The sequence below is a fragment of the Candoia aspera genome, chromosome 11, assembly GCF_035149785.1.
Source record: "Candoia aspera isolate rCanAsp1 chromosome 11, rCanAsp1.hap2, whole genome shotgun sequence".
NCBI lineage: Eukaryota > Metazoa > Chordata > Lepidosauria > Squamata > Boidae > Candoia > Candoia aspera.
In genome coordinates this window covers 23,689,604-23,713,978 of record NC_086163.1, presented here as the reverse complement: position 1 = coordinate 23,713,978, position 24,375 = coordinate 23,689,604, and the positions used below count along the sequence as shown (strand labels likewise).

Below are 24,375 nucleotides of genomic sequence, written 5' to 3'. Positions count from 1 at the left end.
CATGTTTTTGAACTGCTAGGTTGGCAGGAGCTGGGACTAGCAACGGGAGCTCACCCCATCATGTGGATTCAAACCGCCGACCTTCCGAAAGAGGCTATTTAGATGTATGTAAATAGTTGTATACATTAGCCTTCCATCACGGCACTGTTTTGGGGGTGGGGGAGAGAGACAACGGCTGTCACAATCTTTTGTGGGCAATAACCAGAGGATTCATATATTATGCTGCTAACAAGTTGGGACCAATGGATTTCAAGCACAGGAGACAATTTCCTATACTGCACGGATCACTATAAACCTGCAGGCCTCCAGAAACTGAGGCTCCTTTGACCAAGAACATTCCTGCCTGCCTACAAATAAGCTTTCTTGCAATATATGTATATATAAGTCCTACAGAGGCAAAGGTAAGTAGGTAAATGTGCCACTAATTAAAACGAAGACGTAAAAGAGGGGAGAGCAGTCGCATGGTAAAACCTTCACAGTGGTCGTCAGCCTGGCTAACCGCTCCTTGCACGTAAGCAATTTTTTTTCTTTCACTAAGATCTATTTTAATGCAACTCTTAATTTCCACCTAGACATTTCTCTTCAGCATCTTCAGCATCATAACTAAAAGCCAGGCATTAAAATGATGATGCTTTTTTAGAGAAAGTGATCAAAACAAATTAGCCACTCTGCCAATAAGATTCTTGGACTCGAAAGATTTACAAAGTTGTGGACAGTTTGCAGAACAGGCAAGCAAAAAAGCAGTGTTTATTAAAACAGCAAAAATGTGCTAAGCGTGAAAACAGCTCAACTATGCTGCAAAAGTTACAGATAACATTTATTTTGGGATATATATTCTCAGCTCCAGTTGTACAAAGAATCCTTTTGAAGGGGTAGGCAAGTACAAAGGGATGATTTACTGGTTTCAAGACCAGCTTTACCAACCAGTATGGAAAACCTGTTTAAACAAAAGCTGGCATGGTTTATTCTCCTCTGGAGGAGGCCACTGAACACAGAAGGATTGCCCACTGCAGCCATTCATGGAAAAAAGACCCATTCAATTGCAAAAATGCTGTTTCTCCAGCAGAGGATTCCATGACTCAACCCTCCCAGGAATGGGCAAAGGAAGGCTGCTCTCACACAAGTTTACAAAACTTGCTTGCCAAGAGTTCACTTCACCTTCATACATCATGGGGGGACTTGTTGTTTTTAACCCCAATCAAAAGACTTGGATGCTTGAGTATCTGGAAGCTACACCAGGTCCAGAATGCAGCCGTGTGGGCGGTTTTTGGTGCCCCTAGAAGGGCGCATGTAACATCTTTGCTCCACAAGCTGCACTGGGTGCCAGTCTGCTTCTGGGTCCAATTCAAGGTGTTGGTCATCACCTTTAAAGCCCTACATGGCACGGGGCCAAGCTACCTGAGGGACCGCCTCTTCCCTGTTGCGTCAACCCGTCCCACCCAATCATGCAGAGAGGGCATGCTTCAGACCCCGCTGGTAAGGGAATTCTGTCTGGCGGGGTCCATGAGGTGGGCCTTCTCTGCAGCAGCTCCCGCCCTCTGGAACATCCTGCCCCCAGAGGTGAGGCTAGCCCCTTTGTTCCTGGCCTTCCGGAGGAATTTGAAGACCTGGCTCTGCCACCTGGCTTCAGGCGGGGAGGGAAGCCATCATGTTTGGGGATGGCTAGTGCCCTAGAGCACTCATTGCATACAAGGACTGAGTTATTATCTGCCATTTGGATTCTATTTTTATCTATAATTATTGTTTATTTGTAACTGTTTTTAAATATTGTATTTTTATATATTGTAAATTTATTGCATATTTATTGTTTTATTGATTATTGTTGTACACTGCCCAGAGTCCCTCTGATGGGAGGAGATGGGCAGTGACAAATTTGATAGATAGATAGATAGATAGATAGATAGATAGATAGATAGATAGATAGATAGATAGATAGATAAATACTGTATTACAAGGTCCTACTTCCTCAGCTCTTGACTCAAGCCACCAAGCTCAGAGGGAAAAGAAGTGGACCAGGATGGCAAAAATGTTGAAGCAGGCCAGCCTTTGGAGGAATTTGGTTCTTTCAGGGCAATAAGGAGAACTATGTTATCACTGCAAAGGAGACAAGGGGTGGTGGGGAGCTGGCTGTGAAGGAACAGAGGATCTCCCTGTCCTGGGCTTCTTTCACTACCTTCCACAACCAGCAACCTGGGTTTCCACCCAGCTTACCCCCTACACACACACACACACACACACACACACACACTTCCATGAGAATTCTTAGAGGTGAGTTTGGTGTAAAATAGGCTCAAGTCAGGTTGATGAACACTGGTCCATGCAGTTATCACGTATCACGAGTCAAGCTCAGGCTGGTGACATGTAACTAACTATCATAACTAAACACTGATTTTGCATTATGGGGTACGGAACACAGAGGTATACTGAGCAACGCAGGGGGTAATGACTGAGCCAGGCAAATGCTTTGTCAACTTGAGGTCGACTCCTAATGAGAACATGGAGACATCCACAGTTTCCTTCGGCACAATACAGAAGTGGTTTGCCACTGCTGCCTTCTACAATGTTAATTAATTATTTGTATTAATTAATTCAATCTTTATTGACCAGGTTCATCTCCGTTTTCTCTTCCCAAGTTAAGAGTTGGGGGGGGGAAGGGGATGCATTTTGTTACTCCCCCTTCGCTATTCAGTCACCCTACTTGCATTTCCCCACCCACCAATCAAACCACTGCACTCCACAACTATTCAAACCACAATGAAGATTCCTCATTTAACATTCCTCAATAATAAGTTCATTGTAGTAATGGCAGGCCTGAAGATCCACTTAAAAGTCTTCCTTTGCACTTCATCATTTTGGGGAGATCTTCAGGGACCCAAAAATGGGCCAGGGCCATGCAAGAGTACACCCCAAATCCTTCACAACATATAAGAGTTGGCTGGCAAGGAATCTCATCTCTCCTCCGCCATTCTAAAATTTAGTCCAGCTTCTCTTGTGTCACTTGCTCATAACATGTAAATGAGGGTAAAAGGAGGCTGGGGAGAATCTTTGCCATTAGCAAACTTGAAGCCCTTCAATTAACATTAATCTAAAGCCAGAGAAGAGATCAGCAACGAAAGACATGGATGTCTGGCTGATTGGCCTGTTCCAAAAAAATTCTTTGTTGGGAATGAGGCCAGCCACCTTTTGTATGTTGAGTTCCAATTAATGCTTTAATCTCTCCCAAATGAATTTAGCAGAATCCAGAACTCGACAGACATTTTAATGCTAAATTTCTTTAAAACGCACATGCCTTTATACTATAGGCAGGGACCTTCTTCAGCCAGATATTTTGAATAAAGGACATATGCTACATATTCAGTATCATCTGGAAAGCCTCATTAACAATCATATTTATTTAGCATCTGCAATGCCTCATTAACAATCACACAGAAACACACATACGCATAGACACACAGACTCACAAACACCCTCCGCCTCAATTCTTTCCAGGTACAATTTACCTATAGAGTTTGTTTTTTAAAACACTATCCTCTGTGTGAGATAACCTTATTTATGAGTACATTACAAGAAAGATAGTGTCCAAAATCTGGGATTTTCAACCTGATTTCCCCACACAAAAACTTAACTTGCCCCATCGTTTCAATTCTCAGTGTCAAAGGTTCAGCTTTATATATAATACTTTTCTGCCCCCTTCTGTCTACTACAGACCAAACCCTGGGAATTTGACAGCAGAGCTTCAATTATTTCCTAGGATCACCAGATTATTAGAGGTCTGAAATGAACTTCAAGGCTTCCAATTGCAAATCTTGAAGAATACAATCTACTAGAATCTCTTCTAAATTCAAACCTAATCAGAATGCTTGAGGGCAAGGCGACGTGCGCTTAATCTTCAGGGAAGATGCCCAAATGAGAAAAGTGGCTTTTCTCATAAAAAAGTTTTAAACTTCAAAGAGGACAACTGAAGCAAAGGCTATGGGTATTGCACGATGAGAAAGAATTGAATAAACGAACTCCGCGCACGCACACAAACACACACACACTGAAAGGTATGTGTTTAAGATTACAGCATCACAATCTTCCTGACTCACAGAAGGTAGATTCTGACTGATTAAAATGGAATGGAATGTAACTCACTGTAAATACCAACACTTTGTCTTGTTTCTTGCTTCTGAGCCTTTTATATTTCATTTCTAAGTAAGGCTGTCACTCTATTAATTTTTAACTTATGAAATAGTATATGTATTTCATAAGTACTGGCTCACAGAGATTTAAAGATTTCACAATAACTTTTTATAATTTGTGTGTGTGTGTGTGTGTCAGAAGCACCTACCAAGGCGCTTCTGTATTGAAAGGATTTGCGGTGATGTCACCATTGCCCTGGGGACGCCCGAGGGGGCTCCTTTCATGTCCCTGTTATTTTCCCTATTTATCTACTTGCATTTGCATGCTTTCGAACTGCTAGGTTAGCAGGAGCTGGGACAAGTTGATGGGAGCTCACTCCATCATGCGGCTCGCGCTCTTGGGTTTCAAACTGCCAAGCTGCTGACCTTAATGGTCCTCTGACTCAGCTTCTTAACCACTGAGCCACGGCGGCCCCTACTTTTTATCATAATCTGCTCCAACATAGTATGTATTTATTGCTTTGAAAATGCTATTGGAACTTCAGACATATACAGTATTTGTCTCCTGAGCCACATATAAAAAACAGCAAGTTCTAGTAAATTTTATTATTTATCAACTGCTTGTTTGAAGTCACAAGCTTGCTACATGAAGCCTTCAGCAATTTCAGGATAAATGGCTCAGTAGAAACCATTTAGTTAATAGCAGGTGGCTTCAGAAACGTAAGGGAAATGTAGGTCAGATCTCAGTTTAAGAAAGCTTGACAGAACTAACTCTGCAATACACTGACATGAGTAATTGCATTCCACTCTCTGACCCATAAGCAAAGTTGCTTTTAAGGCAGCTATTGCCATGAACTGACCTTGTAAAACACAATACCAAATGTTGTGCTGGAAAAGGGTGTCTTCCAGGATTTGTAATATGTCAACATCGTATTACAAAACGCTTGGCTCCAACATCTCTCAGTCCAAGAATGATGGGATGTAATATTTCAAAGAAAACAAAAGCTAAACAAGCATTGCGACTTAAAGAGGTGAGTCCTCCGCTGTGCTCTTCAGAGTTTGAAATCTTCATTCAGAACTCAAGCGATTTGACTAGGCAACCTCAGGAAAGTCACTACCAGGCTTAACTATCCATACCTAAAATGGGAACATAAATGTAGCTAGGTTGTCGATAAGAAAACACTTATTTTAAATGTCAAAAAAGGCCTCATCTGCAAGCTTGGAACCGAGGTATGGAAAAGGATAGTTGAAGAAGATCCAGATGCAAATCAGACTTCTGAGGGCTTTATCCAGCCATCAAAACGTTACGTAATCAAAACTGACAAATCATCTTCCTTTTTAAAAGCGCTTAGCCAATTTTACAAGATAATTTATATAACTAATCATTTCTTTACCTTTCAAATAGAAAGGAAGAAAATAGCATGCCTAAAGTACTGGTGATGATAGCAAAGATAGGTAATTATTTCCCTTAGTATTACTGAGCTGATACTTTTTACCGCATTTGCACATTACTTTCCTCAGGTCGACCTATCCTGCTGGTCTCTGATACGCTCTCTTCCCCTGCGCTGCTCTACAATAGTTCAGTTTTCCGCAGCACATTTAGAAGCCCCATGCTTCCATGCCTGTGAAGTATATCACAGCGGAGGAGCATTCTTCTGGAACTGCATTCCTGAACTTCTACAACTGGTGTCAAGGGGGTGTGTGCATGGTTCAGGCTCCAGAGCCCCAAAAGCATTCCAGCTGGCATGCCAGAAACAGACTGCAGAATATCTCCCATTAATCAAAATCCAACACACCCGATCTGGCAAATCACCACCACAAGTTATACTTCGTCTTACCCAGCTATGCCTACAAAACTCACACGTGTACCAAGTTGCAGCGTGCTGCCAACAGCAGATTGCTATTATAGCTTCTTTGATGAGTGACTTAGCTACCTGCCTAAATAAGCATCAGATAAAGTCTGTAAGCGACTCTCAGTGACACTCAGCTGAACACACATGAGTTATTAACACCTTTTCATGGCAACTGATAGAACAAGTTTGCCTATGTGCAGATAAAATCTGAGAAGGAAGGGATGTACAACTTCCTAACAATTCTCTTAGTTAAACAGTCAAGTCCATACTTCTGCTGGGCACAAAGAGATATTTTTATATTTTACATTACATTTTCAAACAGAGAAAGCTTCCGTATGGCATGGGGATCCAATGCAAAACCAAGCTTCAGAAATTGGTACTGTGGGAAGTATGTTAAATACTTAGGAAATTGCAGTCGATTGCAAATCCCATCAACCCATGTTCTGACAGGCTAAAATGCTCTTGCATGTCGACTAATGAAACTTAAACTCTCCGATAGCTCTGCTGGTCTTGTTAACACAATTTCTGGAGCTCTGGTCTCATCTAGAAGGTGGTAAGTAGGAAAGGAGGATTCTGGAGATACAGGATGTAATTCTAAACTTCATTACTAGGAAATAATCTCTGTCAAACCCAGTGGGATGTTCTGAACCTGTCAGTGAGGACCTTCTATGAGGCAAACTCCAGCTGGCGAGAAAGCAAATAAGTCTTCATCTTCCTAATATATTCCTCCTTTAATACCGTCTGGTTTGTAAAGAACAGAGGAGATATTACAAATCAGGTTGGATGTCAACTTTGGCACAGAAATCTGAACTTATGTTTAATGCCAAAATATAGAAGATCCCAACTGTTAATCCTCTTCTAAACATGAAAGATGTAAAAGTCCAACTATTCTGATTAGGAGAAATGTGGTGTGCATTAAAAGTTTGTAGAGATAATTATCTTATGTCTCTACATTCACCCAAGGAAACGATAATTTTTCTTGTTTGTCATCCACATACAGATTACCAGCAAACTGCAGTACCCAGAAGATCAGTAGGAATAGATGATCAAGGATAGGCTGTGGTGAGTCCAAGGAGTATCTGTGTAGTGACTGCACTGATGGGCCATTTTGGTGAACAATTGCTTGGGAAATACTAATCTATCAGGCAGAGAAGCAAGACTTCACCATTCTTGCAACATGGCCAAAAAGCTGGACATGAATTCCCAGATCATTACTCTGGATGCCATAACACGTTTTCTAGCCCACTGTGATGGCTACATCTGATGTCATGCTGCAGTGAAAAGACCACATTCTTGCCAGTTTCCATGTTGGAAGAAACTTTCAGCATATTTTCTTGAAGAGTAAGATAATTTTAGAGCCAGGCTGCTAAGAAATTAAAGACACCCAGGGCCAGAAATATTCATGGGGAGAACAGGCAGACTGAAGAAGGAACAAAGCTGAAATAAACTAGGCAGGGCTGAAAATTTAATGCACATTAAAAAAAAACAACTGAGCATATATGTATTGTTTAAGAGCAGCACTGTGCCTTGTAAAGGTCAGGCTACCACAAATGTGTTTGTCTTTAAGATGCTACAAAACTCTTTGCTAGCTTTGCTGCTAAGTAACAAGGTTATTGTTCTCATTTCAGTATATCAATTTAGCAATACAAATAAATCGATCACATTTGTACCTTCAGACTCAAGAGACACAAGCCTGGCTAGTGAGGCAGACAGAATACATGGGAGTGTATATGCACACGTTATTTATTTTTAATAGTCTCTGCCGTTCCCTTTCTACTTAAACTTAAATATTTCTATATTTAATATATTTAAATACTTAAATACTTAAATATTTCTATATCACGTTTTCTTGGAGAGGAGTTCCTTCCAGCTGCACACTTGTGACATTACACCATGCATACCCATTGCTTTCTATCCCGCTTCTTCACCCTCTTTTTTCCCACAAATGCTGAAGGATCTGTCCACGCCCACTCCCTGTGCAAATGAACTAAACTAGATGAATTAAGGACAGATGTTTCTCCATCAAGGCCCTCTAAATACAACCGACAGTTACCAGTCCAAAATTTTAACCTTGATACACAGGTGTCATGTCCTGTGAGATGTGAAATTCAGACATTTTGAGAGAAGAGTTGGAAGTAGCCTTCATGGAGCAGCCCAGGGACTTTGTGGCACACCACATGGAAGAGTGTGGGTCATATACTGGCAAAAACAAATGCCCAGGAACTTTTCAGCAGTCCAGCCACTTCCAGCTACTTCTCTCCTTTTCTGCATGGTGATAACCAAGGAGCAAAACAGCAAAAATAAAAAATTCATTACAGTCATACTGGCAAATCAAGCTGAAAAATTGGACGATGCTTTTGACATGTGGCATCTCTTCGTTTCTCTACAGCAGAGTTGAGTTGCTATCTGAAAAGAATAACATCTTAGAAGAGAAAACCCCTAGCCAGTTTATTAACCAAAGGGCAAAGCAATTTAGGAATGAATATAATTCTAAGGAAAGGCTCTTAAAAATACAGCAAGTGATTTTTTCTTCTGCTTTTCCTCTACCTTAGGATTGCTTTGGTCTTAAAGAGAATATATTTCTATTTTCTCCTTTGGAAACTTTTATTTATGATAAACCCTTGTTATTACAGTAATGATAAATGACGAACCCATAAAATAGCACAGCTGTTAATGGCAACAGAAAGCAGAGCAAGACTATACATCATTGTTTATAATATATAGTTCATCTCACAAAACTGTGTTCTACACACCTGGGGGAAAAACATTTTCCACAAAAATGCTTCCCTTGGTGAGACATAAACAGCCTCAGAATGCCATCAACACTTCATAAGGCAAAACTCAGCCTTGACACTCGCACTAAATCCATCAAAGATGCATTCAATCCTAATTACTAAAATCTGGTGATAGCAACACTCACTGGACATGCTTTGTTCCATTTCTAACCAAGGTCTATATATCAAAACACATTTTCAACAAAAAGGCCAAACTCAGGAGCAAAGGAGAGATTACACACCGCACAGGAAGAGTTGGCAGAAGAATAACTATTTTTAATCAGTATATCATTATGCACAGGTTGTCGTGCCCTGCTGCCTGCTTTCTGTGGAAGATAAAGGGAAAGATAAGAGTATATTTTAGCTGGATTTGGCTGTTTGGCTTTGGTTTGCTATGTGTGAACCCAGCCTTTTTTTCAACAAATCCATGGTTAAAACAAACCAAGACTTAGCACTCTAAGCGAACCATCTCCTAAAGGTTATCTATAGATAAGGAAACTGAAATTCCAAATATTTTGCTGTAAGGGAAACAAATCCCTCCCTATAGAAAACTGTCAGGGATTCCACTTCAGCAAATAAAAATGTGAAAATCAGTGAGGATTTCCGAACAAGAGGGCGAGTCAGGCTCCAGTATGGATATGTTCAGGATTTCCATGTTGTTGTTATCATCCATAACCAACTCTTCATAAAAAAGTAGGTACAGTACTGACATTTCTGGAATGGGAAACCACTCCTGCCCTGCTGCCAAGAAAACACGGTGGGGGTGTCCTTATAATCACGGAGACTGAGTTTGACTCAGGAGAGACTTCACCAAAACACCAGTAGCTAGAGCAGGGTTTCTCAACCTCGGCAACTTGAAGGTGTGTGGACTTCAACTCCCAGAATTCTCCAGCCAGCATGCTGGCTGGAGAATTCTGGGAGTTGAAGTCCACACACCTTCAAGTTGCCAAGGACACTGAGCTAGAGAATATCTTTATCTTATTCTACACAAAGAGGTTCCAAACAATCCTCCATGGGAGGGTTACAGATTACTAGTATCTCAACCATGGAACAGCTGAAGCATGGAATCATGAATAATCATGAGTAATTATGTAGCTTCATAAAATAACCAAAGACCTTCAGGCGTAACTGTTAAAATCAATCAAGAAGGAAGTATTTAAGAAACAGGTAGGAGAGGAGCATAGGTTGGAAAGAAACCAACAGAGGATGAATGCTAACATGGGTGTCCTATCAGAGAAGAGAGAAGTTGTAAGTCAACAGAAGATGTTCTCTGTCACTGATAGGTGAGCCTGCCATTTTCAAAGATGGGAAAGTGCAGTTTCTTCTGTAAAATATCCAAGCACCTGAGTTTCTATTGTAGCATCACAGGGTGGAAAAGCATTCAGAAACTTTCAGGGTGCTTGCCAATAAATTTAAAGCAGGTGTGCATTATACAGATTATAAAAACAGATCAGAGTATAGGGTAAGGTTAGGATCTCTTCAAATTGAGTCTATAAAGCTTTAAAAAAGAGAGAGGTGGGCTGACTGCTTAAGTATGCTGGGAATAAGGGAGGGGGACAATCAGATCTATGAAAATTCAGTGCCATCCATTTTATTTGGATTCTTATTTTCTACACCTGCTGCCTCTTCTTTCTTTACCCTTTCGCTGTGTATGCTACAACCTCCATGACTAAAAACTGGTTGGTGAAGCAGCAGTGGACTATATTACAAATTTGGGACAAAGGTGCCCTAACTCAACCCTTAAACATATTAATGATACAGATTAATTAGTATTTCCTCCACTCCACCTCTGTTTGCTACAGTCCTATGGAACCAGCAAGCCCTGTCTTCTTATCCCTGCAAGTACATTTCAGCCCTCCCGTGGCTTCCATGCCATGCGCTACCTACCTATTTTCAAAGTTATTTCCAAAATCAGAGGGGCTAAAAACACGTCTATAAAGAAGGCTGAATTCTTTATTCCCAAAGTCAAAACAAAATCCAAGGAGACCCTGCCCTAAATTTAAATAGGAGTGGGAACTACATCATCCCATTTACAATGACCTGTATGAACAGGCCAAGCTGAGGAAGAATGTGGAAGGGGCTCTAAGCCTCCCGCCCCAAGGCAAGGTGATGTGTTTAGTTGGTCACATGGCAAGGAACGCCATGAAGCCAAACAGCCTTCAGGAAGAATTTGTTTCTCATTCTGAGCCGCATACCAAGTTCCTGACGGTTACCCCAAAAGCTGGCCTGCTTGGCTGTGCCAGACGGTTGAGCTGGACACAGCACCTGCATGCCCTCCCACAGAGAGACTTACCATCTCACTTTGTTGCATGTCTGGGTGGCCCCAAGTGGGGAACCTGCCACCATGGGAACCTGGATGGGGCTGTGCTGCTTGTTCATGACCAGATCCAGTTTCTCTTCCAGGGACTTGCAGGTTGCATCCAGGGCTAGCAGCTTGGCCTCGATGCTATCCAGTCGCAGGCATATTGTTTGGTTAATGGAATACAGGAACGACTGAGGGAGAGAGGCACAGAATGAGCTGGGTGGGGTGGGAAGCCTTTGGTCTGTGCTTTTCTACGTTTGCACTTGCACAGGCGTCTGCAAAGAACATCCATCCATCAAGGAACAGCTAAAGTGCATGTAACCCCAAAGCCTGCCCAGTGGTAAAAACGATCATCCAATGGACCGTCCAAGGCTTAAAAGGCTTGCCTATCTTGTAGGAAGAGGGCCTGTGAGTCTATGGGGGCCAAAAATCAAGAATCCGGTGGCACCCTTTCCGACAAAGGCTTTTTATTAAAAGGACGCCGCTTCTGCCTTTTAATAAAATTTGTTTGCTGGAAGGCTTGCCTACATTCAAAGGAAGTTCAGTTTTATTTTTTACTCTTGATGTGAAAACTAAAATACTGGGCTGCCCTCTTGAATAGCAATCAAAAGGAACATTTATAAAAACGGGCTATTTCAGTCAATAAAAAGGAGGAACTGACTTTTAAGAACCCAATGTGCACTCTAATGATGCAAACAACTAGACTGGATATTTGAGGCCACGTGCATTTAAGGCCTTCCTTTGGTGAGCGCCAAGGCATTATTCTTATTCCACAGAATAAGCAAAAGACAGAGTCCTTTTTCCAAGCTTTCAAGATCTTTTTTTCACCATCCTCTTCATTCTTCAAAGACCATGTTTTTCCAGTTTGACTGTCTATTATTTCAGCTGTTATCCTGGACCTACCCTCCGTTATAATGATTATCACCAGGACAAGTGTTCTGCCATGGGCACTTCGGGAAACAAGCCGAAAAGGTGGGATGTAAATATGCTTTTAAGTTCTGAAGCATACCTAGTTGGATTATGCGCCTTTTTTTGCAAGTGCTCCATTCAAAAAGGTAAGATAATTATTTACAACAAAGCATATATTCTGCTTTGATTTGAACCTGGATGGGATTGTGTTTCCTTTAAAATATTTCTTGTGCCCCCTCTGGTGGATATAATTAAAACAATACAGAAAACTGAGTTCAAAGTACATAAAAACTCTCAAGATGAAACACGCAACTTTAGAAAATACCTAAAGCTTGCATTAACTAGTTAATAATTCATCAGGCGACTTCCTGCAGGTGGTGTTACTACCCATTACTGTCAGGAACGTGAGTGCTAACACCGTAGGATGAGATTTCATGCCATCATAATGTACGCTTAAATAAGCGGCATTAATGGATTATTTCTTAGTGGAAATAAGTGGAATTACAAGGTAATCTTTTCACTGATGTTATAATGGTCAGACAGAAAGGACGTACATTATTGTAGCATGTTGTTATTGCATTATGGTGTGAATTTTGTTAATACTGAAAAGTCAGCTGCAGGTGCGTAGTAAGCAATCAAAGAATGCTACAAATGTGTAGTGTATTTTTATACTATTTTTCATTAAAAGTCAGCAATCTCTAAACTAAAACCAAAACCTGTCTAATCTTCTTAGTGGAATTCTGCAGAATATTGAAGAATCATGTTAAGCATATTGCTTATTTACTATTTATTTATCCTGCTTTTTTAAATAAAAAGCTGTCAACACAGCCATATGCTTTATTATTCGATACAATCAACATTTATTTATAGCACATAAGGAAGATCTTGGTAATTCTCAAAAGGAGCAAGGGAAAATACAGTTATTAACTTTGAATCTGCTTTGATGTGGAAAAAACGTTTTCTACTGTCCAGTCAGGAGTATTTGTTAATTCTGCTAAGATTACTTTTTTTCCTATATATACCCACGTCTGATATGCACTGGTAACTTGAAGATGGATTCCTGTGTACTGCAGTGATAATATGTGCCAGAAATACAAGAGAAGAGGCATCAGTTCCATTACACAGTCTATCTCAAATCTTGAGGATCTTATCTTAGCCTTTCCCAAATTGGTGCCCTCCAAATGCATTGAGGTCCAGAACACCGAGGGCACTATGGTTTAAATCACCTTAAACCATAGTAAAACATACCGCTATCTATCCAATATTAACTGCACTTTGTGAACAACAAGCATGTACATGGCTACAACCTTAATTGACGGGTCTTGACAATTAATTTCTATCCGTTGCCGTTTCAAAGGGGGATCTACATCTTCATCTGTCACTTCATGGTTTTCCAACACAACTGCAAACCAAAAACAGAAACAAGCAAACCATTTTCAATATTTCGATCAATGGCACTTAGTTATGAAATTAAAAAGAACAACAAGCTGAATGGGCAGAAGTGTTCAGTGCTTCCTCAGCCCTGATCTATTCCCAGTGAAAGCCAATGCTATAGATTTCATTGCCTTGTTTTTTGTATTAAAACAAAGTGAGAAAGGATTCATAGTAAAATAGAAGATTTACAGGACAGGTAAAATATTGGAGGCAGCGAAGGTACCTACATGTGAGGTTGCCACGCTGCTGTTTCACTCAGCTCCAGGAAAAAGCAACATTCTTTAAATCACTTCTTTCACATTCTACGCAACACATACTATGAAACTCACAAATAGTGTCACTGAGCTATTGGTGTCTCCCTTCCCCTCATGTCCCTGAAATAACATACCTGGGTGATCTGGATTCAAGTCCTCCACAGCTATTTGAACTACATCAGCTAAATCCTGTTCTGTCATCATTCAGAAACAGGTAGTAGGGCTGAACCGAAAGAGATCTGTCAGTTCATACAAATCTGATTCTGCAAAACATCAAAAACTGTGGTCACACAGTGACTGTAATACTCGCCATCTGTCACCCTGGAGGTAACAGCATGTTAAACTGTATGAGCTTTTTGACAAAAGAAGTACACACGGTAATTCAGTTTTACAAAAAATGCCCATTCGATCTTCAAAGCACAGGTTTTTTGTCTGATTGCTTTGCACACGACAGCAGCGAAAGGCAGAGAACAGCAATTTGCAACTGGATGTTACAGTTCTCCTGCTCAGACTGCCTAAACGCTAACTCGAAAATTCCCCAGTTCCACTCATATATATGCAATGAAGGAAGAGGATAATGTGCTGTTCCGTCCATTTACTGGGAGCGCTGACTCCAAAGCACATCATCTTGACAGTAAATACCATCAGACAGCTGCAATCACCATCTAACACAAACAGTCATAAGAGGTGAACAAACAATAGTTGAAAGACAGATTTCTTCCAATGCCTACTCTTGAGGTTATCAGCACGTTAAAGGAATCTCATTGTTTTAATGTAGCAGTGTAATACATGTCTAATCAGAAGATAATTTTGACAAAGTTCAGTAGGCTAAGTTATTGGCAAATGGCCCAGCCCCAGACCTATCTGCAAACCGGTTTATGTGAAATAAGACATGTTCTTCTGTCATAGAATTCTTTATTATTGGTGGAATAGAGGACATTTAAACCAACTGATCTACTGTTTTGTTTGTCATTGTTATGATTCCTTTAGCCCAGGCTCCCCTTGGTGTTGTGTGTTTTTCACTGTGTTTATTGTTCTTGTATTTCTAAGCTGCCCGGAGCCTATGTACTGTAGCACTGATATTATTACATTTCTCGTGTGGTTTGAATTCCCCTTCCTCACTCTCCCACATTGCGATCCCCCGGATTATTCTATATGCCCTCTGAGCTACTCCACAATCTGACACTTAGCAGAACGCGAATTTGGGTGGCAGTGACGGAGAGGGCTGTTCAGCATATAGAGAAGACACAGGGCTGGAGGAAGCTGCCCAAGATGGACCAGAATGCAGAAGAGGTGGCAGCGACTGCACCCGTATTACACAATTACCAAATGACATCTTTCTCAGGTGGAGACGGCTGTAATCTAATCATCCCTTTGGGGAAAGGTCCTCATTTAACACCAGCATCCGGGTTAGGGTAACAATGGGACTTTTTCTCATTATAGTAAGATCAATCCAGCCAAGATGAAGTGGTTTTAGCCACCACTGGATGGGGCTTAGCAGTGTTCACATTGGATTGGATTACGTCTCCTCTTTTTAGCGTCTTAATTCATGCTTAACCTGCTTATTTACTGCGCTCACTAAAAAGTCTTCATATTCAAACAGATTAAGAAATCTGCATGGACACATTTATGAGCTTATGCTGAACTATTATGCCGTCCTAGAGGGTCTCTTTCTCGGCTCAGAGTAAGGCTTGGAGGCACATTCAGTCTGAGCGAAATCAGGTCTCCCTCTGCAGTTTCGAGGGTTTCTACAATTCAGTTCCCGCAACATTCAGTTCCAGTTCTACAGCCGAATATTCTTCAGCAGTGTTCCTCTGGGCCTCCTGTGAAGAACTGCTGCAAGTTTTATCGAGGGAAATTTCTAGTGTCCGAAACCGATTTCAAGTCACATCTAAATTTCTCCCAGTTAGGGAAGAGTGGCATGGGAATGGGGCAGAAATGGTGGGGAACCCAGGGACAGGCTGACTGGCCTTTTTTCGTACCTGGAGCAAAATACTGTTGGCGAGAAAAATCTGATTTGTCTGTGAAAGGCCAATGCATCATGAAGCACTCTAGCTGAAAGAAAGCCAACTGCACACAGCCATTTCCCCCTTTCCCCTTCTTGGGTCCAAGAATGGGGATGCAATTAAAACATGCAGGTGAAAAGTAACCGACAGGCCCATCTACGGCATCGCTGCAGGCTTCCCAGCCGTCCGAGGCAACAGCTGCTCGTTAGGGGGGGAAAAACCCCAGTCTGAATTCTTCCAAATGAGGACACCACACGATATTGGGTTATTTATTCAAGAATGTCTGCCGCCAAGAAAGATTCATTTGAAATTCGGATCACCGTGAAAGTGATTATGACTGCATTTGCGGTGGCAAGGTGCCCAAGTGATCTGGCAAGAGATTTAGGGCATGTGGTTGCCATTTCTCTTCTTTTGGCAAATTAAGTTTGCCATTTCTCAGAAGTCTTGGGCAACGGCCAGACTTAACATAATAAAACAGCTGTGCTAGGATTACGGTTTCATAATGTCACTAGCTGCAAAGGCGATTGAAAGCTCTGCTGCGGTTGAAGGGAAAGAATCTTTCAATCCATACATTGGGAAAGGGACCAAGCCAAACTGGTTTCCCCCCCTTTTTTTGTCTTGCTTTGCTCAAAAGGAAATCAGAACCACGCAGATTCAATCAATGCGACTCATCTGTTTCCAAATTAAGGTGCTAGAGGGAAGCTGCTTTTTGCCAACGCCATTCCGAAGGCCAACAGGCAGGTGTGGCCCTGCAACATTCTACTGGTCAAGAAACTGAGAATGAGGACAGACTTTTGCTCCAGAACTCCCAGTTTTTAGCATTAAATGTGACCCCCACCAAAAAATGTCAGCCCCAGTAGGTAGACTGGGCCAAGAAATCAACTCCTCAGGAAGGCTAAAACGATTTTTATTGAGACTGGCTATCATAGCGGAATCTTGGAAATCTAACTGTGCTGCACCTCCTCCCCTTTCTTATACTCCTGTGAATTAGGGAGGTGCCTGCCTGAGCCTCTTCCAAATATTATCTGCCTGTTGTGGACTTAAAATATGTTTCACCTCGTCACCCTGGCAATGCATTCTGCATATCTCCATCAAGGTCATCTTCCTTACACTCCAGTATAAGTTACTGCTCTCCAAGATGTTCTGATTAAGTCCATTCATCATGCTAAGCCATAACCACAGTTGGCTAAATAAATCAAATTGGTGAGATTCACCGAACCTGCCAGAAACTGTATTTTGCAATTCACAGTCACTGGGTTCACACAACACACGAACTTAAATCACATCTGGGCGTAGCACAATGGATGAACCCAGTTACCATGTCTGTTAAATATAATCAGGATCTTCTTCCAAAGCATTCCTATTCCTATCTCTTTGCATTCAACTAACACCAGTCTGTATCACATCTATATTCATTCCAAGTATTATGTGATAGAGAAAGGTAAATCCCAAATGCCTCATGGCACTGGAAACTAAGTAGCTTTGGGCCCAGTTAGTATTTGGATTGGTAACCACCAAGGACTCCCAGAATGCTAAACTGAGAAGCCCAAAAATACCAGAATTAGACAATGGCAAGCTGCTTCCATATGGTGGCCAAGAAAACGACAGAGATGTGCCCATGAAATCGGAGTCAACTCAGATGGAGCTTGAATCGTGTGAATCTTATTGCAGAATTTTTACTGAAAGCCAGATAGTCTGCTTCCTCCTCCAGTTTCATCTTTTCTGTCTGGCAGATGCCTTCTTTCTTGTAGAAACTTCGGAAGTTATTGTTTCCTGGGCTCTTACACTGGTTTGCTTATTCTGGTAGGACTTGCTTAGAACATAAGAACCCTGCCCAAACCAACGGGGTGCTACAGCAGTCTACCATGGGCCTCTTGCAGGCAGCTCATAAACAGATCATTCATTCACCCTTGTAAGCTGCTAAGCCTGCTGGGCACTGACCAAACTGCTGGTTGCTTTCCCTGTTGGGTAAACTGGAACTCCTTGAGAACTTGCTGGATCTATTCGATTTTTCTGCTGCCAGCCTTCTTACTCACTTATATCCCAATTCTAGTTGGCAAAGTTACCAGGCAAGTATTAACATACAAGACCACCATAAGCTTTCCTCTGTTGTCTCCAGAAATTGATATGCAGAGATAGATTCCCTCTGAGCTTATGGGGTGATTCTGCCAAAAATCTTCATTACTTTCCAGTGCATGGAAGGTAATCTGGACAATCTTCCAATATGCTCACCCTGCTCTGAGGCAACACACAAGGTAACTTCGGTGTATTCTGCAAACAGACTGAAAACCAGATCTTCCTTTGCTAGTCAAGCATGCTTGGTCTGCTTATTAAATTATTAAAACTATTTGTTTAATAGTAAGAAAATCATTTTCCTTCTTTTTCATGATAGGATTCTTATTATGCATTACACTGGTTTATCCATTTCAAGTTTATTTATTTATTTAATTTTTGTCCCACCTTTATTATTTTTATAAATAACTCAAGTTGGTGAACATACCTAATACTCCTTCCTCCTCCTGTTTTCCCCTTCTATTTCAAAGTTCAGTTTGGTAAGTATGTGGATCACAAACAACTAGGTTTTTCTTCCTGAATACAGGGCTTTGTTACAGATTTTTCCCCCACACTTTGCTCCAAAGTCACAAAAATAGTTGATGAAGATGAGGAGGAGAGTGGTTGTGCACTACCATTCCTTCCAGGTTTCCCAATTCCCAAATCATGTTAGAATTGGAAATAACATCCACTGAGTTAAACAGAACCGACTCCTAGGCAAAAGCTCTGAATCCAGTTTTAAAGAAATGATCCAATCCTACAAAAACTGACACAAATTCTGCCACTAATTCATGTCACCTATTTTGCAGAACTGAAATGACTGCTTACATTTTAACCTCAGGGCAGTTGTGGCAAAAGGACATGTCACAAAAACAAAAGGACATGTCGTTAACCTGTCACAAAAAAGGCCTTTGATGCCATGATGCCATCGTGACCAAGTGAATTAGAAGGCAATTATTACCTTGCTTTCTAATGCACCTTCCTCAAAGCAGAGCCCTTGATGTGTTGAGACAACAGTTCCCAGAATTTCCAGCCGGTGCAGGCTGTTCAGGAAAAAAAAAACAGAAAAGAAATCCATTAAACAGAGGGCACAATAGATCTGCTCTTCTGTTGCTTTTGTAGCAAATACAGGAAAGTTTAAAATCTGCGTATTCATTTCAGTTTCCATCTTTTACGAGAAGGAGTAAAACCACAACTGGAGAGAAATCCAAGTGTCAGTTTGCTGAGGTACTAAAGAACATTAATTTTTCTTCTATTTCTTCACAGCACAGATTCCTAAATATTTGGTGGTGCTATCTTGGATTCTGCAATTATTTTCCACTCCCACATAACCCTTAATTTTGTCTGAAAAGCCATCTCTTTTGAAGAACAGAACTGCCAAGAAGTTCAGAAGATAAAATGGAACCATCTTAACATTTTCATCCCAGAATTTCAGCATCATAATCCAGAGATCAGTAATCAAGGCCTGAAAGCTGTCTTGGCTGCTCTAAAGTAATCACACAATAAAATAGGACTAATTAAAAAGAGGCACCTGTCAGGATGCACAGCCTTTCCCGGCATTGAAAGGGAACATTTATTTAACTGGATTAAATTATGGGTTGGTTCGTTCACTGACGTGTCTTCAGAAGCAATTTTCTTCTATCTTGCATGTTTCTGGCCCTACGGTTATTTACTGCATAAATAAATATATAAATCCTTTCCCAAGATTTAAAAAAAAAAATTGGACCAAAAACAAACCCAGTGCAAATAGGAATAAGATAAATCTAGAGAATGCAGTTGTTCATGATTTTTTTCCTGCCTCATTTGTCCTATTTTGGGCAGCAATGGCAGCCAAATCTTCCATCTTTTAGAACCCCATGGGCCCTCCACGCGCCTCTTGATTCCAGCAGCTAACAAGGTTCACTTACAAACTATGCGATGGGTTCTAACTCTATAAACCCAAGCTTGGCTCCTGTCTACAGACCCACTGGAGCTAGCTTTTAATCATCCAACCCTAGTTCATTGGTCCCTGACCAATTACATCATAGGTAATACTGATTAATAAGAGTCTCTTAATAAAAAGCAGGGGCTGTTAGTAAGGAAAGGTCAGAGTCCTGACAGTGTGCCACTTTTAAGGTGGTGCACAAGATACACCAAAACTCAAAGCAAGATTTCATGCCACACAGAACACTACCAAGGGCATCAGGGTTGCTGAAGAGACTGACTGGGGTATACGAAGAGCGGGTGGGGTGGAGAGTGGAGGGTGGAGCGGCAGGGAGAGGTATGGGACAGTCAGACTTGCAAGAGACTGTTACTATGGCCAGTCCCAATAAAAGTAGTTTTAGCCTTCCTGTGCAGCTGATTTCCTGGCCTAGTCTGATCTTCCTAGGGGTACTGACCATTTTAAAAAGAGTGCCAGAGGGAAACTAGGTTAATTATTCCCTATCCTAAAGTCAGTGAAAATGAAGTGTTCCTCTATTTATATATTAGATAACCTTATCCAGCAATCACTTAGCAGTAAGAGTAAAGGACTAAAAATATCATTTCTTGCCTGGTTATTGAGTGAATTAGTCTTCCTCACAACTGGCATGCTGGACCACAACTTCCATCAACTGTTATGCAAGCAGGAGTTATGGGGATGCAGCTGAACACATCTGGAGGCTGGAATAAATGGCACCAGAAGACCACTGTGTTCTGGATACTGAGCTAATAGCCTGGAAGAAGCATAAAAGCAAACCCTGCTGAGAGCATTGCTGAAACTTTTCCCTACCATCACTGCATACTCTGGGGCCTGTTTGTAAATATATAATGCAGCAATTTAGATGCCAAGGAACCAGTGGCCGTTTTGCTGCTTCAACAGTGAGGGCAAGGGCTGGTTATTAGGGTATCAATCTATTTGTGGGATTGAAGCAAGCCCCTTTGGGAAGTAGAGGGAGAGAGGGAGGGAGGGAGGGAAGGAAGGAAAGAAGAGAGGGAGAAAGGGAAGGAAGGGAAGAAGGGAGGGAGGGAGGGAGGGAGGGAAGGAAGGAAGGACGGACAGACGGACCAGAATGAAACTAAGGGGAAAAACTAAGTCTTGGTCTTCAATTCCCCCCAAATGAGTTGGGAATTCTTGTGTGTGAGTAAAGATGCTGACACGTTGCAAAAGCCATGCTCGGATTCTGCACGGATATTTGAACAGTTCAGATGAGAGGATGAGGGGAATAGCGCGTGCTTGTACTTGACTTGCCTGGAATTGTCTGCAATCCACTTCAAGGAACCCAATCCTATGTTACAGTGTAACTTTGCCAATCTGATTTGACTGACGTCCTTAAAACAAATTACACAGAACAGCTCCGAGTTTAAATATTTATTGTACCAAACGTTGCTTTCCAACAATTCTCATAAGAGAATAGAAAACAAAACCCCCACAACCAAAGGGCAATTGGAAGGAATTGCTGTCATAATTAAGTCAACTGGGATGCTGGCTTTGTACTGCATTATCGAGTCGAGGCACACACCAGCTGAAATTTCTAAGGGAAGAGCGCCACCTCGTGGTTCTTGCCCCCAAATGCATCGGCAAAAGCATACGAGGACCCATTCTAGCCGGCCGCTGCAGCTACTACAAACTGCGAACGCTTTATTTTCCCTGCGTGAGTGAAGCAGGGAGGGAAGGTCAGCAAGGAGGAGGCATCTTGACCTGCAAGAAAGGAATTCTACTTATGCCTCTCTTCCAAAGGAACGTAGGAAGCTGCCTTACAACTTTGCAAAAATTGTTAAGAGCATTACGTATGCCTCCTTGAAGATACACATTTAATGAAAAAATAGCAATATTCTCTAAATCTGTTCTGTATTTAGAGAGATTAGCTGATGATCCCATTTAGGCCCAGGATTTCCAAACTGTTTTACCCTTTCATCAGATTGCTCTGTGGAGCTGGTCCTTTTGAAAGACAGGCAGGCCATTTAGGGATCAGAACCCCCCACCCAATTCAATTATAATCCCTGAACGTGCTGTCAAAATTGTAGCACCCTTATGATTGCATATCTCCCATCTTCCCTTTCCTCTGTTGCTGCTCTTCACCTGCCTGAAGTATGTGAAAGTCCTTTTCATTTATGAAAACCTATCTATCATCCATATAAATATAATGTAAATTCCATGTTGTACAGCCATCTGCTAACCCTTCCTGCCATCTTTTTGCAAATACAGATTAGGGATAATGCCATTTAAAACGCTCAAATTTTGTTCAGCCAACCTGAATAATGTAAGTAATCACGCATTCAATTAAAAACAGCCAGTCCTAATCCCAAAAGATGTACGAATACTTCTGGTGTGGCCAAAAATTAAACAGAACTAGCATAGGTAACTTGCTTGGATTAATAACTATACACTTAATTCAGAAAGCCGGGCCTAACTCCCAAAGAAGAGGGTATCTATTTAAATTCTTCTGGCTTGGATGGAAGTTAATATTGTTCTGGATATGAAGTATACATTATGCAATATTCTTTTCATAGGTGTTTCCTTTGAATTGTGTCATACTCAAAAGATTTCTAGTTCCATGTACTGGTAGTCCCAACATCTGTGCACAGTCGCTGAAGTTCAACGCTTTGATAAGATCTCATTTTGCTCACCAAAGCAACTTGTACAACTTGTTTTCATTAGCTGTGGGCCCCACATCAAAGCATTCTGCGGTCAGGAGTTAAAATGATGGTCAAAGTACCATTTCTAAATGTTACCAACTGATTTCACGGTGACAGAAAATATCAATGTATGTTATAAAAACACCCACATAAAGTGACAGAACCATCATGTATGGTCAGTGTAATGCCTCCTGCCTATTCTACAATGTATGTATTAGTATAATCCCTTTTAATTTTATCTTAGACTAACATCCTACAACATGAGTTTTCAAAGACTACAGGCCATTATATATGCAGTAATAAATTGTATGCCACACTTGGCATTATGAAATGTTCTAAGTGCCCAGCATTTCACTGGGAGAACAGCTTTTATATATTTTCCTTTATTTCTTTTACTGCTACTGTTTTATGATCCGTATTGCATCTATTCAGAGAATTATACATACAGTACACAGAGTTAATTCACCCAAAGAACATTTATTATCAGAGCAAACACTTCCACCGGCTTATCTCACCAACGGGGTTCATTTTTAAGGTGCTGATACAACTTCAGAAACACCAAATTGGAAGGAAACTGAATTTCTGTTTTGAACTTGGTAAGCGCCCACCCTGGGCCAGCCCGGCCGCCCTTCTCCGGTGCCTTTTCCTCCCTGTGCTACTGACTGCTCGCCTTCCCTATCTTGGCTGGGCGAGCCACTGCAACGGCGTAGAGACAGAGCGAGCGCGCGAGGTCCTGGCACAGCAAAGGGGATCGACTACACGACCTCGAGGGTCCCTTCCAACCCTTGGGATTCGGGTTCCAGTTCTTGCTGCGCTAAGACAAGGGGGGAAATGGGACCTCCACGACCTTTCAGCCACATCCACAGACACCCATCCGAGCAGCGTCCCCCATTGGGGTGGACTACAACCCCCATCATGCCCAGCCACGAGGCAGGCGCCTTCCCCCGCTGGCCTGGAGTCTGGGTTGGGCTGCCCGCGGGGGGTGGGGAGGGGGACCCGCCGCCTCCGCGCCTGCTGGGGATGATGGGAGCTGTAGTCCCCGACCTAGGGGGCGCCAGGCGGAGCGGCTCCGGCATGCAAATCTATGCAAAGCGGCTTCGCGCCCGCGGAGGGCGGGGCGACGGGCAGCGCGGGGGGGCAGTCGCAAGCCCCGCCCCCGCGCGCCCCGCCCCCGCCCTCCTGCTCGCGGCCCGGCGGGCTGGGCGCCGTGAGGCGACCCGAGCGGGCCCTCCGGGGTCGTGAGGGGCAGCGCCGGGGCCCGCCGGGCGCCGCGGCCGAGGAGCCGGGGCCGCGGCCGAGCACCCGCGAGAGAAGCGAGGTTACCGTTTGCCTTGCCGAATTCTCGTGGTGTTTGGCCGGGCGGCTGCGATAATGGCGTCCTTCCTCGCGAGAGATCCTCCGGAGTCGCCGCTGCGCAGGCGCGCCCGGGCAGCGCGCCCCCTCCCTCGGACCCGAGACGACGCGCAGGCGCGCTGCGGCGCCCTCCCGCCTGGGAGCTCCCGGCGCGTCGAAGGCTAGGACGGCTGGAGCGGCCGCGAGGCGAGCGGGCGAACTCAGAGTCCCAGAGGGCCTTGCGCGCGCGCGACTCCTTCGCTGCCTGTGCCGTCCTTAGCATGCTGGGAGGTGTAGTATACACCGGGAGCGGGCAAAGCACGCCGGGAAAGGAAGTCGGGAAGCTGGAATCGGGCGGCGCTGCCGAGATTGACCGTTTTGGGGGAGAAAAGTCTCCAGTTGCATGGAAATTTCCGCGCAGATCTTAATTTTGCGAGGGGTATCCTGAACTAAACCCGTAAAATGTGCAACACAGAGAGAAAAACATGTCTAGATAAACCAGTGTTTTTCAAACGTGGCCGCTTGAAGGATGGACTTCAATTCAATTCCATTGCTAGCTGGGGAATTCTGGGAATTGAAGTTCACCTTCTCCAAGTGGCCAAGTTTGAAAAACCCTGACATAAACACTTTATTTTTACTTATTTTTACTTATTTATATATCAAATTTATTCCCCACCCATCTCACTTAGAGAGCAACTCTGGGCATTTTACATAAAATAGGAATAAAACATTAATTAAAATA

The 24,375-nt window shown here is 42.5% G+C and overlaps 1 protein-coding gene across 2 annotated transcripts in view; it reads right to left on the bottom strand.

Annotated features, from left to right (window-relative positions):
• The window catches only part of BANP (BTG3 associated nuclear protein), a 112,711-nt gene extending 89,004 nt beyond the window's left edge, over positions 1–23,707 (bottom strand). The window contains exons 1-4 of one of the 2 annotated variants that reach the window (XM_063312739.1): positions 23,625–23,707; positions 13,782–13,910; positions 13,267–13,361; positions 11,042–11,241 (exon numbers count right to left, since the gene is read on the bottom strand). In XM_063312739.1, coding sequence (XP_063168809.1) covers positions 11,042–11,241; positions 13,267–13,361; positions 13,782–13,851 — 365 coding nt within the window. In that variant the 5' untranslated portion in view covers positions 13,852–13,910; positions 23,625–23,707. Of the gene's footprint in view, positions 1–11,041; positions 11,242–13,266; positions 13,362–13,781; positions 13,911–18,666; positions 18,749–23,624 lie in introns of those variants that run through there. The other variant, XM_063312740.1, reaches the window with a different exon arrangement.
• Positions 23,708–24,375: the final 668 nt, after the last annotated feature.